Source organism: Siphateles boraxobius, unplaced genomic scaffold (assembly GCF_051911475.1).
Source record: "Siphateles boraxobius isolate OS27281-9 unplaced genomic scaffold, OSU_SipBor_1 12, whole genome shotgun sequence".
Lineage (NCBI taxonomy): Eukaryota > Metazoa > Chordata > Actinopteri > Cypriniformes > Leuciscidae > Siphateles > Siphateles boraxobius.
This window is the reverse complement of record NW_027508722.1, coordinates 34115056-34132991: the sequence shown is the minus strand read 5'-3', so window position 1 is coordinate 34132991 and position 17936 is coordinate 34115056. Positions and strand designations below refer to the sequence as shown.

Sequence of the window (17936 nt, the reverse complement as noted above, 5' to 3'; positions counted from 1 at the left end):
TTTTGTGGATAGAAATGGACATTTTAAGAAAAACAAATATGACATACCATCAACTGATTCAAGGCATGATTATTGCAGCACGTACCTTGAACTGCAGTCACAAACAGAAACCTTCATTTTATAATTTTAGACAGGATTATTCATGTTTTCTTTTGTGTTCATTTTCAGCTTGGTAGAAATTGTTTAGGGGAAAAATGAAACGGCACAACCCAGAAAAAGATTATTTACAATTTATTGAAAATTTTATGTTAATGGGAAAGGCCACACCCAATCTGTGAGCACTTAATTTTTCTGGGCTTTTTATAGAATATCTCTAAGGCTCTTTGGTAATTGAATGATATTGTGGGGGTATTTTTTGTTTTTCCAAGAAGTCTTATGCTCATCTAGCCTGCATTTATTTAATCAAAAATACAGAAAAAACAGTAGCCTAATATTGTGAAATATTATTACATGATGTTCTTTTTAACTTTTTATTAATCAAAGAATCTTAAAAAAAAAAAAAAAAAAGAACATCAGGTATCATCATATTACAATGATTTCTGAAGGACACCAACAAGTTTAGTAGACTCATCTGAAAAATGTAATATGATTTAACGTTAACTATCAGGACTATGAGCAGTAGGTGATACTTCCTCGTCTTCATGGAGAGCGCAGTTCGCACCGCTTTCTCCTTTCCACAAGCGCTTGCTCTCCCGTGGCGTCTGTCGTTGCTATGCAACCATGAACAGAGGCGCGCTTGAAAAAACGAGCGCGCCGGCCGCATTTTAAATAATGAATTTGCACTCGCAAAAAACGTGCTATGTGAACGGCCACTTATGGCAACGTGACATTAGTCTAATCGAAAATATTTCCATATGTGGCTCTTTCCTCCTTGTTTACAAGTGGATTCAGAGCCACCGCATGCAGCGCCACCGGTCGCCATGTCTCAGTTTTTTTAGGTGTGTAAGTGAATGAAGTGAATATCGTGATATTGCTGATCATGGAAAGATTTTGCAGCGGCGCAAAATCCCCTGAATACATTGTAGGGGAAACACTGTAATAATATTGAAATAATGCATACATTTTGATTTGTAAGTCTAACAGTGTAAACTGTGTCATATCAGAATGTGAGTTTGCAATGGATTGTGGGATATAAATAAATATGATACGAGTTAACATAAATCAAGCAGACAATTAAAATTGATAAACACAATATAATGGAAGCGGGAACTTTATTTTATCCATCATGACATCTTATTGGCTGATAATAATATTCGATCCTGTCCACGAGACATTACATCAGTTCATACATGGAGCGAGTCGTTACGTTTTCCCGTTTCCTCGTTAGCGCTAATGAATTTTCTACAGTAAGAGCAGGAACACAGGAACACATCATGTGTCTCATCCAAACGCCTTCAGTGTTTCCCAGTCAATCCGTGCCAGCTGTTCATAAAATGAGAGCAAAAAAAAGAACCAGTTACACTAAAATTATATTGCCTACATAATGTTAATGTGGTAGCATGCATCTCAAAGGGTCTCGTCCTGAAGTCATGTTTTAGTGTGTACTTCCCTTTGTGTCTCTGACATCTGCTGTTGTCCATTAGGTGTAATGTCCCCATGGCAGCCTGTGAATGCTGATGAGTGCGCTTTACTAGTTTAACACACAAACGGGACGTTGGCATCGTGTGCCCTCGTTTCTCCAGCACTGTGTGTGTGTCATATGTGTGTGTGTGAGGGTTTTGTCTACTGGGACGAGGAAAGGCGCTACTCCCACATTCGCCGTTGCTTAGCAACCGCAATGCACAGATTGGCCATAACATCTGTCGCGGATGATGTTGCCAAATTCGTGTTGTATAGTAAACAGGAGTGGAAACCTGCTGATCTGAGATCAGATCGAGTGCTCGACTCGTGACCCTGTGATGGACTCGTTCTCAAGGACGTCATGTCCTTGTTTGGCGTTATCGCTTTGGCTTAAAAATATGTAAATATTAGGTTTTTTTCTTTTCTTTTCATTTGTACCTCGATGATCATCAGCTCATTATTTTATATCCCGCTGATCCTGGAGGTGAAACTCTCGGATGAAGAGATGCTTGATTTACTGCATTGAGAGAGTTTTTCCTAAAGAATCAGAGCAAAATAGAGTTCAATTATATTTCTAGTCCGTCTTATACTTTTTTCATTGTGTATTGCAAACGTTGATGCTTTTATGATAAATTGTTTGTTGTATTCCTCATTTGTAAACTGTTTTGGATAAAAGGGTCTGAATAAATGTACATGCAATGCAAACTTTGGTTAAAGAAAATGACGCATATTTAGAAATTCAAGCATACATATATATATAATATATAATGTATATATATATATTTTTTAATGACAATAATGTCAATCCAATGAATAAAGGTAATTTAGGTAATAAATCAAGAAATAAATTATTTTAAAAGAAAAATTAAATGCAAATTATCAAATATATATTGGACTATTTAATTCTTCATTTAAAATTTTATTTATTTATTTCATCTGAAATATTTCTTGATTATATATAAAATTCTCTCTCTATATATATATATATATATTAGTAATTTTAATGAATAACTTCTCCCAGTATGAATTGCTTTATAAATGAGAAAAACTTAATGTAAATAAAATTGTATATATCAAATTCTCTTTCTCTCATATATTATATAATTTATTTTTATTAATAACTTTTTTTTGTTCTATTATTGTAAAAAAATGTGCTTATTTATCATGACGATAATGTCAATCCTCATGAATTTTTCATAATTTTTCATAACCTCATTTCAGTATCGTCTGAGTTCAAAGGTCGCTGACCTCAAACACACTGTCCTCTCATCTACCCTTGAGCTTTGCTCTGTGATAAACTCTCATCGCTCGTGTGTGTGTGTGTGTGTGTGTGTGTGTGTGTGTGTGTGTGTGTGTGTGTGTGTGTGTGTGTGTGTGTGTGTGTGTGTGTGTGTGTGTGTGTGTGTGTGTGTGTGTGTGTGTGTGTGTGTGTGTGTGTGTGTGTGTGTGTGTGTGTGTGTGTGTGTGTGTGTGATGCAATCCCGTCAGACGCCGCTCAATCGTTAACGGTCCGGTCACTGACGGTCATCTGTGAGGCTGAAGCTCCTGAACCTTCAGCTTTATGCATTACTTTATTCACAGTGTTTGCAGGAACACTGCGCTCTGTCTGCTGTCTACATAGGCCACTCACTTCTTACGCAGCAGATTCCTCAATGAAATGAAACCACATAAGTGACTGATTTACAATTTACAACTGCAGAAGAACAGCATTGATTTGAAATATAATCTATTGTAACATTATAAATATATTATTTACTGTCACTTTTGATCTATTTAATGCATCCTTGCTGAAAAAAAGTATTAATTGAAGAAAAAAATATTTTGCCTGCTTTATCTTGAATTGGCTGATTTGTTTTAAACTTGTTTTTAACTTAATTCTCTGAAAAAAAGTCTCAATATCTTATCTGTTGCTTTTTTAGATATTTTAACTGGAAAATGCTCATTAAGAATATGATATTTGTCACTGTTGAATCTGTCGCTGTGAATTCTGGGATTGCCGTCTCTGTAAAGGATGCATGTAATGATCAGTCTATGATGATGACTTTATGATGACGGTTTCGGGCCGGAACTGATGTTTTCTTAAACAGCTTCTCATCTGGTTGCAGTTTTGCTGCTTTTCTCCTGTTTTATATTTGCAGTGATATTTTCTCAACTGTTTTTGGCTCGCGTCCATTACGTGTAAAGTGTGTTTTGATGGAGTGAGAAACGGTGTGTTTCTGCCTGTATCTGTGGCTTGTGTCCAAATGCAGGCGCTGGCACCGTGTGTGTTTGCATGAAAATAAAGTGCACGTACAAACGGTGGGCTGCTGTTATTCAGCTCATATTCCTGTGTTTTCTGTCAAACAATCCCAGCCTGCACGTGAAGAGGCTCTTGAAAGCAGCTCATCATTTATGATGTTGTTCATGAACATAAGGTTGTTTATAATGGATCAGGTCAAAGGTCTCAGATGTTCAAATACTGAACTTCATATTAAAGTCCTTGGTAGCAATGTTAACAACAGCTCCTTCCTCAACCAATCGTGGGAGTTTGGGGCGGGACTATCTGTTTGATTGACCAATGAGATGACACTTTCTTTGATTTAATGCTGTTGATTAATAAACAGATTTTTATATAACGGCATAGATTTTTTACTCTTACTTTTTTATATTATACTCTGCATACTCTTACTCGTGTTGAACAGTAACTTTGTCATCTGTCATTCTCTTGTGTTGAACAGTAACTTTATCATCTGTCATTCTCTTGTGTTGAACAATAACTTTACCGTCTGTCGCTCTCTCGTGTTGAACAATCTCTTTACCGTCTGTCGTTGTCTTGTGTTGAACAGTAACTTTACCGTCTGTCGTTCTCTTGTGTTGAACAGTAACTTTACCGTCTGTCGTTCTCTTGTGTTGAACAGTAACTTTACTGTCTGTCGTTCTCTTGTGTTGAACAGTAACTTTACCGTCTGTCGCTCTCTCGTGTTGAACAGTAACTTTACTGTCTGTCGTTCTCTTGTGTTGAACAGTAACTTTACCGTCTGTCGTTCTCTCGTGTTGAACAGTAACTTTACCGTCTGTCGATCTCTTGTGTTGAACAGTAACTTTACCGTCTGTCGATCTCTTGTGTTGAACAGTAAATTTACCGTCTGTCGTTCTCTTGTGTTGAACAGTAACTTTACCGTCTGTCGTTCTCTTGTGTTGAACAGTAACTTTACAGTCTGTCGTTCTCTTGTGTTGAACAGTAACTTTACCGTCTGTCGATCTCTTGTGTTGAACAGTAAATTTACCGTCTGTCGTTCTCTTGTGTTGAACAGTAACTTTACCGTCTGTCGTTCTCTCGTGTTGAACAGTAACTTTACCGTCTGTCGTTCTCTTGTGTTGAACAGTAAATTTACCGTCTGTCGTTCTCTTGTGTTGAACAGTAACTTTACCGTCTGTCGTTCTCTCGTGTTGAACAGTAACTTTACCGTCTGTCGTTCTCTTGTGTTGAACAGTAACTTTACCGTCTGTCGTTCTCTTGTGTTGAACAGTAACTTTACCGTCTGTCGTTCTCTTGTGTTGAACAGTAACTTTACCGTCTGTCGATCTCTTGTGTTGAACAGTAAATTTACCGTCTGTCGTTCTCTCGCGTTGAACAGTAACTTTACCGTCTGTCGTTCTCTTGTGTTGAACAGTAACTTTACCGTCTGTCGTTCTCTTGTGTTGAACAGTAACTTTACCGTCTGTCGTTCTCTTGTGTTGAACAGTAACTTTACCGTCTGTCGTTCTCTTGTGTTGAACAGTAACTTTACCGTCTGTCGATCTCTTGTGTTGAACAGTAACTTTACCGTCTGTCGTTCTCTTGTGTTGAACAGTAACTTTACCGTCTGTCGTTCTCTTGTGTTGAACAGTAACTTTACCGTCTGTCGTTCTCTTGTGTTGAACAGTAACTTTACCGTCTGTCGTTCTCTTGTGTTGAACAGTAACTTTACAGTCTGTCGATCTCTTGTGTTGAACAGTAACTTTACCGTCTGTCGTTCTCTTGTGTTGAACAGTAACTTTACCGTCTGTCGTTCTCTTGTGTTGAACAGTAACTTTACCGTCTGTCGATCTCTTGTGTTGAACAGTAACTTTACCGTCTGTCGTTCTCTTGTGTTGAACAGTAACTTTACCGTCTGTCGTTCTCTTGTGTTGAACAGTAACTTTACCGTCTGTCGTTCTCTTGTGTTGAACAGTAACTTTACCGTCTGTCGTTCTCTTGTGTTGAACAGTAACTTTACAGTCTGTCGTTCTCTTGTTTTGAACAGTAACTTTACCGTCTGTCGTTCTCTCGTGTTGAACAGTAACTTTACAGTCTGTCGTTCTCTTGTGTTGAACAGTAACTTTACCGTCTGTCGTTCTCTCGTGTTGAACAGTAACTTTACCGTCTGTCGTTCTCTTGTGTTGAACAGTAACTGTACCGTCTGTCGCTCTCTCGTGTTGAACAGTAACTTTACAGTCTGTCGTTCTCTTGTGTTGAACAGTAACTTTACCGTCTGTCGTTCTCTCGTGTTGAACAGTAACTTTACAGTCTGTCATTCTCTTGTGTTGAACAGTAACTTTACCGTCTGTCGTTCTCTCGTGTTGAACAGTAACTTTACCGTCTGTCGATCTCTTGTGTTGAACAGTAACTTTACCGTCTGTCGTTCTCTCGTGTTGAACAGTAACTTTACCGTCTGTCGATCTCTTGTGTTGAACAGTAACTTTACCGTCTGTCGATCTCTTGTGTTGAACAGTAACTTTACCGTCTGTCGTTCTCTTGTGTTGAACAGTAACTTTACCGTCTGTCGTTCTCTTGTGTTGAACAGTAACTTTACCGTCTGTCGTTCTCTTGTGTTGAACAGTAACTTTACAGTCTGTCGTTCTCTTGTGTTGAACAATAAATTTACCGTCTGTCGTTCTCTTGTGTTGAACAGTAACTTTACCGTCTGTCGTTCTCTTGTGTTGAACAGTAACTTTACCGTCTGTCGATCTCTTGTGTTGAACAGTAACTTTACCGTCTGTCGTTCTCTTGTGTTGAACAGTAACTTTACCGTCTGTCGTTCTCTTGTGTTGAACAGTAACTTTACAGTCTGTCGTTCTCTTGTGTTGAACAGTAACTTTACCGTCTGTCGTTCTCTTGTGTTGAACAGTAACTTTACCGTCTGTCGTTCTCTTGTGTTGAACAGTAACTTTACAGTCTGTCGTTCTCTTGTGTTGAACAATAAATTTACCGTCTGTCGTTCTCTTGTGTTGAACAGTAACTTTACCGTCTGTCGTTCTCTTGTGTTGAACAGTAACTTTACCGTCTGTCGATCTCTTGTGTTGAACAGTAACTTTACCGTCTGTCGTTCTCTTGTGTTGAACAGTAACTTTACCGTCTGTCGTTCTCTTGTGTTGAACAGTAACTTTACAGTCTGTCGTTCTCTTGTGTTGAACAGTAACTTTACCGTCTGTCGTTCTCTTGTGTTGAACAGTAACTTTACCGTCTGTCGATCTCTTGTGTTGAACAGTAACTTTACAGTCTGTCGTTCTCTTGTGTTGAACAGTAACTTTACCGTCTGTCGATCTCTTGTGTTGAACAGTAACTTTACCGTCTGTCGATCTCTTGTGTTGAACAGTAAATTTACCGTCTGTCGATCTCTTGTGTTGAACAGTAAATTTACCGTCTGTCGTTCTCTTGTGTTGAACAGTAACTTTACCGTCTGTCGTTCTCTTGTGTTGAACAGTAACTTTACCGTCTGTCGTTCTCTTGTGTTGAACAGTAACTTTACCGTCTGTCGTTCTCTCGTGTTGAACAGTAACTTTACCGTCTGTCGCTCTCTCGTGTTGAACAGTAACTTTACCGTCTGTCGATCTCTTGTGTTGAACAGTAAATTTACCGTCTGTCGATCTCTTGTGTTGAACAGTAACTTTACCGTCTGTCGCTCTCTTGTGTTGAACAGTAACTTTACCGTCTGTCGTTCTCTCGTGTTGAACAGTAACTTTAATGCTGTTGTTCTCTTGTGTTGAACAGTAATTTTATCGTCTGTCGTTCTCTTGTGTTGAACAGTAACTTTACCGTCTGTCGTTCTCTTGTGTTGAACAGTAACTTTACCGTCTGTTGTTCTCTTGTGTTGAACAGTAACTTTACCGTCTGTTGTTCTCTTGTGTTGAACAGTAACTTTACCGTCTGTCGTTCTCTTGTGTTGAACAGTAACTTTACCGTCTGTCGTTCTCTCGTGTTGAACAGTAACTTTACCGTCTGTCGTTCTCTTGTGTTGAACAGTAATTTTAATGCTGTTGTTCTCTTGTGTTGAACAGGACCCAGTCATGGAGAGGTGGAGACGCGCGAATGCTTGTACTTCAACATTAACTGGGAGATCGAGAAGACTAACCGCAGTGGTGTGGAGAGATGTGAGGGAGAGAAGGACAAACGCTCACACTGTTACGCCTCCTGGAGGAACAACTCCGGGAACATCGAGCTGGTGAAGAAGGGATGCTGGTTAGACGACTTCAACTGCTACGACAGGTCAGTCATGTGACACAAACTGCTGCGACAGGTCAGTCATGTGACACAAACTGCTGTGACAGGTCAGTCATGTGACACAAACTGCTGCGACAGGTCAGTCATGTGACACAAACTGCTGTGACAGGTCAGTCATGTGACACAAACTGCTGTGACAGGTCAGTCATGTGACACAAACTGCTGTGACAGGTCAGTCATGTGACACAAACTGCTACGACAGGTCAGTCATGTGACACAAACTGCTGCGACAGGTCAGTTATGTGACACAAACTGCTACGACAGGTCAGTCATGTGACACAAACTGCTACGACAGGTCAGTCATGTGACACAAACTGCTGCGACAGGTCAGTCATGTGACACAAACTGCTGCGACAGGTCAGTCATGTGACACAAACTGCTGCGACAGGTCAGTCATGTGACACAAACTGCTATGTCAGCTCAGTCATGTGACACAAACTGCTACGACAGGTCAGTCATGTGACACAAACTGCTGCGACAGGTCAGTCATGTGACACACACCTCAAAGGCATGGACGCACCAAGAACTATATTAGTGTCCACACCAGCGGACTATAACGATAATATGCTTATTATAAACGCTGCAGTTTTGTCATCCTTCGCTCAATCTTCTTAAAGTCAGATGGATTCTGATTGGCTGTGAATTTATCATTCATCAGCTGAAAAAAAAATCTGAAAGTGATTGTGATATCTATATTATAATAGTAAGAGTTATCTTTGTTAATTTACATGTATTTCATAATATTTATATAATGTTCATATTTTATTTATTTTATTATTATTTTTATTGTTTTCAATGTATTTAATGCTTTATACAATGTTTTATATTATATATTATTCAATACCTATAAAATAAAAACAATAACATTATTAGTTTATTATTATTATTATTATTATTATTATTGGTAGTAGTAGTAATATAGTAGTAATAATAATAATAATAAAATACTAATGCTATTAGTAAAATGTTAAATATATTTTATATAATTAGTTAATATTAATAATTATCATTATTATTTAGATGTATTTAATAATAATATTTACATAAAGTTTTATATTTTATATAATCATATAATGATAATAATAATAATAATATGTATTTTATAATATATACATAACATAGTTGTATATTTGATGTCTTATTTAATTATTTTAATGAATAAAATTGTTATAGACGCGTTTTTGTTTAGTTGTTAAAGTGCTTGAAATTAAAAATTATACCAATATATATATATACATGTATTGCAAAAAGTATTAGAAATCTCATTAATAATGACATTCGCGAGATATATGAATTCCTTTGTTTATATCCTGTCCTCATTTGTTTTATATATTTTATTCTGTTAATATTCTAAGGAGGATGAAGCGAATGTGAGCGAGTTCCTGTTTGACTGGTTATTTTGCACTAGTTTGATTCTGTAGTTTTTACGTCTCTAATCAAAGCTTCACGTTTAAGAGTCGTCATGGTTTTACCAGCCGAAGCTCATCGTCTTTATTTCAGGTGTTTTTCAGAAGTCCTGCATTCAGCTCAGTTTGTAAAAGGAGAAGATTGGGTTCTGACCTTCGAGTTGTGTGTGATTGATGGAGGGTTGTGTTTTATTGTGCCGTTGAGATAGATCATATTATATTTCCAGCTCTTGCATGGCAATGAAAAGGTTCTGCTTTAGATTGGAATAAGTCGGAGGAAGTTTTGCAGCCGTCTTACATCATCATGTAATAGAGCGTTTGTTTCTTTCTAAGAAGGAAATCTCTGGATGTTTTCTGGTCTGAGAGCAGGTTCAGACTCATTATTTAATGTTTCTAATCTCCGTTTGTCCTGAGTGAATCTCACCGCTGACCTACTTACAGCGTCTCTGAACGTGAAGGACTTCAGAAGCAGATCCCCGGAGATATTGATGAGGCTTCATAGAAATAAACATGTTTTAAACATCGATTTAATCACTAGCTGACCAGTCATTATTTCAGCCAAACCAGTTATAATGGTACAATTAATTGCATTTAAAATGTTTAATGCAAGTGGATTTAAACCCAGCCAACCCATTTTTTTAAACCCAAACCATTTTTTTTTAGATGTCGCGTAGATTTTTTTACTCCATTATTTCACAGTTATTAAGACATTTCAGAGCAAACTGCGAAATATTGAGAAACAGCAAATATTGTGAATAGACTGATATACAGTATATGAATATCGGCATTTAGTTAGTTAGTTAATTAGTTAGTTAAACTTGACAAGTCGTAACTTCAAAGCAAATCAACTAATATTTAAATTATTTTAATGCAAGTGAATTAAATGTCTAGTTGTTTTCCACTCGATTAACATATTTTCACTCTGTTTTTGGTATTCTAGAGCAAATGGAGAAATATTGAGAAACCGCATTCATTCATTCATTCATTCATTCATTCATTCATTCATTCATTCATTCATTCATTCATTCATTCATTCATTCATTCATTCATTCATTCATTCATTCATTCGAAATGTTTGATGTTTAATGCAAGTGAATTAAAAATCTAGTTATGTTTTCCTCTCAATGAACACAAATGTTAGATTTATTTTAGTTGATTTATTTGTTTATTAGATTATTTATGTGGTTATACATTTATGCATTTATAATAATATTAATAATAAGTGGATGATAATAATTGTATTTATTTATTAATTTGTTTTATAATGCATCTTATTTTATTCGTACGCATTTATTTATTTTATATATTTTTTATTATTTGTTGTTATTATTTATTATATATATAATATATTTATTTTCACGCAGCCTGCCTTTAGGCAAAGTTCCCTTGAAATATCTTACAGAAATAAGATTATGCTAGTGATCTTATTTAAATAAAATAATAATAATAATGTTTTGCATTGCTACAAACACCGTCTGACGTGATAAATCTTTGTGTGTGGCATTTCTGTTGCTTTTCCGGGCAAGCTTCATGTTGTGAAGGTCATGGCTCTCCACAACTTCATTGGCTGAGCAGTCTGTGCGTTTGCGTTTGAGAAAGTGGGCCAGTCTCTGTATCGGCTGCTTAAAAAAGATTCCCGCAACAATCCTGCGTTATCTAATCTACAGGGATTTGCTTTTAAAATACCGCCCCAGGTAAACGCTTCAAATTCCCTACATCTCAGCGGCTAAATTGGGATTTTAGAGAAACAGATTGTGAAACTGTGCTGAACTGGTGAAAAGGAGGTTTTGAGGTTTGCTCACATTGGACTTTTTGAATTTATTATTATTTGTTATTTATAATGTATTATTTACTAGAATAGATCCAGACTCTCCCTCTTTAGAACAGAAAGAAACCGAGATCATTTCCATACAGGGATCCGAGGCTGTCGAGAAACATTACTCAGTTCAGTGCTTCTGTTGTATAATAATACATAAGTTATATATAGACTAATTTTATAATAATCTTTATAATACATTTTTTTGGAGCAGGATAGTCTCTGTCACTCTGAGCGGTTGTTGTATAAAAAGTTGATTGTTTTTTTTAAAAAAGCTTCAGACTTTTTTATTGGTATTGGGTTTTATGATTTATAGTAGTTTTTTATCATGGTTTTTATGCAATGTATTTTTTACTTACAGCACATTGGCAGTTTTGAAAGAGCTTTATAAATAACCTTGATTATGCAGATTTTTCAAATATTTTCCATTTCAATAAACAAGAAAATTAATAATAAGTTAAGTGACTTATATTTTAGACACAACATTGCCTGTTTTTGTTTTATTTGGCCAATGAAAATAGTTCTAAACAAAGAAACAGGATATTTTTGTGTCTCTGAGTGACACACAGAGGTTTTTCATTACTGAATGAACGAATCGTTTGAATGAATGATTCAATAGCCGCGTTTCCATTGCCCTTCAATTTGTGCAAATTGCGAATTGAAAATAGCCTAATGAAAACACGCCAATTTCGCAAAAACTCACATTTATCGCAAAAAAGTTTTTACGTTCGCAAGTGGTGTTTTTTCAAGCAATTGGAAAAAGAAATATTTTGCAAAGCTGCAATGGAAACAATTTTTGCCTATTTTCAGGTCACCTGACGTAGATGACACGGTGTGTTTGGACCGAATACGAGACACTGTTCTTTATTGAATTCATAAAAGACTAAATAATTACAGGAATACTGGATTCTAAACCTCAAAGAAATGCCACAATCAAGACCTCGAAGCAGAAATGAGTGAGAAACACCAGCGGCTCCCAGTATAAGGGTCTTTCCTTGCCATTAAAGCTTGGATAACACACACACACACACATCTCCTTCCATTAATAATAATGGCCAGTGCGGCGGCTGGGATACACGTTAACCTACCAACATCCGTCGCCATGATGTTTGGAAATGACTGATCGCGAGAGGAAAAAATGACGTTTTAGTCGCATAACATCGGTTAATAGAAACGATGTCATTTCGCAATAGTTTTTTGTCGACATTTAGAGAAAAGTTTTGCGCAAATCTGTCGCGCCTTATGACTCACTCATTAAGACAGTCAAATGCTTCGTTCCTGAATGAATCAGCTGTTTAAATGAATCGGTTGAATGAAAGATTCAATGACTCGCTCATTAACAGTGACTTGCTGCCACCTACTGGCAGTTAAAATATATCTTTTCATTTTTTTAAATCAGATATCAATATTCAATGTTTATGTTTAAAACATCAAAACGTTATTTCTGCATTTTTAGCAGCAGGTTAAACACATTCACGTCCCTCTGATCTGCATTAAACAGTCTGTGTAAAAGCATCGAAACCCACCTCAGTTTCCTCTGCACTGCAAAGATGAATTTTGTTGAAACTGATTTAATTCGATTGGCAACAGCCCTATTGTGTATTGTTCTAATTTAATTTATTGATTAAATGTAATAATTTGACAGAAAAGATGATGCATACTTGTAATACGATTAGAAAAAATACTTTATAAAGGTAAAACTGCCCTTTTAAAGGTTAAAATCAATTTAAACTTATTGGAAAAGGTGATTTCTGTCACTGCTGTGAACTGACCAACACACAGAATATGAAGAATATCAAAGACTTCAGGAGTCAGTCCTAAACCTGCCAACGTTCAACACAATAAACACACTCAGCAAAAGATCGTCTAATTGTGGTTATCGAGTAAATCCCAGAAAATATGCAGATGTATTTTTGTTGAGTCTGGCACAGGGCTGTCCTGGTGTTCATGATCCTGTGAACGACAGCAAACACTCGGTCAGCACAATCGGCTCTGGCTCTTTCTCTCTCTCTCTCGTTCCTGCAGAAGTCAATGAGCTCTCTCTGAAACACAACAATGAGGGAAACAAAGGCCTCAGACTGCACACTAATGAAGCTTTGGGTTTCCCCACAGAACAAACTTAGTCAGTGTTTTGTGTAACACATTTCAGCTTTTCTGACCCGTGTCAATTAAATGTTGATTTTGTGCTGAACTGCTACACTTCTGTATGACAATGAGCCGTTAACCTCTTCATCCATATTTCACATTCACAAGAAAAATTATTTTGCATAAAGAAAATTAAGGTATTTTTTGACATATTAAGGTTATTTACAAAACCATTAAACATTATGATTTTTTTTTTTGCGTTTCACGAGGTCATTAAGACATTTCAGTCATTTTCATTATACGTACTATTTATATATAACATGAAATAGTTTATTTTATTATATTATTATTATTTAATAGATAAATATTGCGAAACATAGCAAATTATATACATATAAATATATACTGTATTGTATTAAATCTTATTTTATTATTATTATTATTATTATTATTATTATTTAATGAAGAAATATTGAGAAACGCCAAATATTTATCTATAAACTGACTTTTTCATTTAATTTATTTATTTGAATAATAATAATGAATAATTGTCTGGATGCTTGTGGAGGTTTTGAGATTGTTCTCTGTTCATTAACGCTGAAGAACTTCCAATCCGCCTCTAGCCTTTATAATAAGATGTTTATGTGCAGAGGAGATGAATCTCCTGTCTCTGCGGAGTGAAATGTAATGTTTTTCTCTCGTGTGTGTGTCTCGTCGTCACAGACAGGAGTGTGTGGCCACTGAGGAAAACCCTCAGGTGTTCTTCTGCTGCTGTGAAGGAAACTTCTGCAACGAGATGTTCACACACCTGCCCGACGTCAGCGGACCCGGTGAGACACGTCACACACACTTCTGCTACTCGAACCCTGCGCTTCATGTGTTCAGTGTCAGACACATCCTCGATGCTCACCTCATTCAATACGCATTACAGACACAGACACTTGTTGTGTGTGAGGGTCATGTTAATGCACGACAGTTATTTATTCATTTAATTATCATGTGTTTATTTATTTTTTTTACATTTTATTTATTTGTTTATTGAAAATGCATTTTTCTTTTTTCTTTTTTAGAATTTATGATTTATTTATAATATGTATATTTTTATTTTTAATGAATTTTATTCATTTTTATTTATGTATTATTTTTATATAATTTTTGTATTTATTTATTTTTATTTATTTATTCATTACTGAATGCATGTATTTTTTAGAATCTAAGAATTTATTTTCATTTTTTATTACTTATTAATTTGTTTATTCTTTATGTATTTATATACATTTATATATATAATTTTATTATTATTATTATTTTAAATCAATTTTTTACTTTTTTATTTAATAATCATTGTATTTATTTATTTTTACTTTTTTTATTTAATAATTTTTTTTTGTTTTTTTGATTGATCGATTTCATACCTTTTTTCCATTTTTACCTTACATTTTTTGATTGCCTGTGTCTGTGTTTGCAGTGATCGAGCCTCCTCCTGCCCCCCCGTCGCTGCTGAACGTGCTGGTTTACTCTCTGCTGCCCGTCACCATGCTCTCCACGGCTCTCCTGCTGGCCTTCTGGATGTACCGGCACCGCAAGCCTCCCTACGGACACGTGGACATCAACGAGGTCGGTCCACCTCGCGCTCATCTGAGTCTCAGCTTTACTCGGATCTCTCACACTTCTTCCAAAAGATTTCAACAGCTACAGTTCATTTCCTGTGTCGTGTTGTTTCCCGTCCTCTGCCGCCACCTAGTGCTGCTTTCGACTGCATTGTTTGATGTCTTTGTTGATGCGTGAACACATTCTGTGCTTCTGGCGTTAGAGATGTTGATGGTGTGTAATGTGTCCTGCAGGACCCCGGCCCGTCTCCTCCTTCACCGCTGGTGGGCCTGAAGCCTCTACAGCTGCTGGAGGTTAAAGCCAGAGGACGCTTCGGATGCGTGTGGAAGGCCCAGATGATGAACGAATATGTAGCCGTCAAGATTTTCCCCATTCAGGTTCAGATTTATTCTGTTTTCTGCCTATATAAATGCAAGCTGGCTCACTAGAGTCACAGAAGGTTTCATGTTATTGCTGAAAAGATACAGCAACTGCATTTCTGTTCATTTATTTTAGTGCATTTATTTATTTTTATGTATGTTATTTATTTTTTAATGAATTTATTTATATATAATTTTTAATATGCATTTATTTATGAATATGCAGTCTGAACAGTGACACCAAAAACATTAACTGTGATTCGATTTATTTATTAATTTTATTAATTTATATTATTTTTTTATTTTAGTGATTGTATTAATTTTTTCAATTTTTTAATGCATGTTTTTATTCTTTAGTTTAATTAATTCATTATGAATTTTTTAACGTTTTATTTGTTTTGATTTGTATTTATTTATATTTAAATGCATATTATACTACTGTATAGAATAGATGCAAGGTAGCCGTGTTTGTTTGTTTATTTATTTATTTTAATGATTTTATTTAATTTTATGTATTTATGCATTTTTAATTAACTTATTTATAACTATTTTTAAGTATCTATTTATTTATAAATATGTAGCTGTGAAGATTTTCAGAGCTAAAGTTTCACAAAACCATGCATTGACGGCAGTCACCATCAAATCTGTGTCATCCGTAAAATAAAATGATATGATATGTGATGCATGTGCGATGTGTGTGGACAGGACAAGCAGTCGTGGCAGAACGAGTGGGATATTTTCACTACGCCAGGCATGAAACATGATAACCTCCTGCGCTACATCGCTGCGGAGAAACGTGGAAGCAACCTGGAGACTGAGTTCTGGCTCATCACAGAGTTTCACGAGAGGGTGAGGGGTCAGAGGTCATGAGACTTTAAACAAATATATATGCAGGGTAAAAACGCACCAGAAATCCCCATCTGAGCCATTTGAATACTTGATGCATGAAACTTAACCCAGTAAAGCTTGACAAATTAATTTTTTTTTTTTGAAATGGAACAGTTTATTGAACCTTTTAGACAAAAACAAATAAAAAGTTTGCGTGTGTGTTTTTTTTTTATTACTATCATTGATATATCTGGATTTTATGGCTCGTATGATATAGTGAGAATATGATATATCTGGATTTTATGGCTCGTATATTATGATATAGTGAGAATATGATATATCTGGATTTTATGGCTCGTATATTATGATATAGTGAGAATATGATATATCAGGATTTTATGGCTCGTATATTATGATATAGTGAGAATATGATATATCAGGATTTTATGGCTCGTATATTATGATATAGTGAGAATATGATAAATCTGGATTTTATGGCTCGTATATTATGATATAGTGAGAATATGATATATCTGGATTTTATGGCTCGTATGATATAGTGAGAATATGATATATCTGGATTTTATGGCTCGTATATTATGATATAGTGAGAATATGATATATCTGGATTTTATGGCTCATATATTATGATATAGTGAGAATATGATATATCTGGATTTTATGGCTCGTATATTATGATATAGTGAGAATATGATATATCTGGATTTTATGGCTCATATATTATGAAATAGTGAGAATATGATATATCTGGATTTTATGGCTCGTATATTATGATATAGTGAGAATATGATATATCTGGATTTTATGGCTCGTATATTATGATATAGTGAGAATATGATATATCAGGATTTTATGGCTCGTATAGTATGATATAGTGAGAATATGATATATCTGGATTTTATGGCTCGTATATTATGATATAGTGAGAATATGATATATCAGGATTTTATGGCTCGTATAGTATGATATAGTGAGAATATGATATATCTGGATTTTATGGCTCGTATAGTATGATATAGTGAGAATATGATATATCAGGATTTTATGGCTCGTATAGTATGATATAGTGAGAATATGATATATCTGGATTTTATGGCTCGTATATTATGATATAGTGAGAATATGATAAATCTGGATTTTATGGCTCGTATAGTATGATATAGTGAGAATATGATATATCTGGATTTTATGGCTCGTATATTATGATATAGTGAGAATATGATATATCTGGATTTTATGGCTCGTATATTATGATATAGTGAGAATATGATATATCTGGATTTTATGGCTCATATATTATGAAATAGTGAGAATATGATATATCTGGATTTTATGGCTCGTATATTATGATATAGTGAGAATATGATATATCTGGATTTTATGGCTCGTATATTATGATATAGTGAGAATATGATATATCAGGATTTTATGGCTCGTATAGTATGATATAGTGAGAATATGATATATCTGGATTTTATGGCTCGTATATTATGATATAGTGAGAATATGATATATCAGGATTTTATGGCTCGTATAGTATGATATAGTGAGAATATGATATATCTGGATTTTATGGCTCGTATAGTATGATATAGTGAGAATATGATATATCAGGATTTTATGGCTCGTATAGTATGATATAGTGAGAATATGATATATCTGGATTTTATGGCTCGTATATTATGATATAGTGAGAATATGATATATCTGGATTTTATGGCTCGTATATTATGATATAGTGAGAATAT

At 35.2% G+C, this 17936-nt stretch overlaps 1 protein-coding gene across 1 annotated transcript in view; it reads left to right on the top strand.

Moving 5' to 3' along the window:
- The window catches only part of acvr2ba (activin A receptor type 2Ba), a 52419-nt gene that overhangs the window by 24166 nt on the left and 10317 nt on the right, over nt 1–17936 (top strand). The window contains exons 2-6 of the mRNA XM_077219235.1: nt 7840–8047; nt 14093–14199; nt 14838–14986; nt 15214–15357; nt 16045–16188. Coding sequence (XP_077075350.1) covers nt 7840–8047; nt 14093–14199; nt 14838–14986; nt 15214–15357; nt 16045–16188 — 752 coding nt within the window. The remainder of the gene's footprint in view (nt 1–7839; nt 8048–14092; nt 14200–14837; nt 14987–15213; nt 15358–16044; nt 16189–17936) is intronic.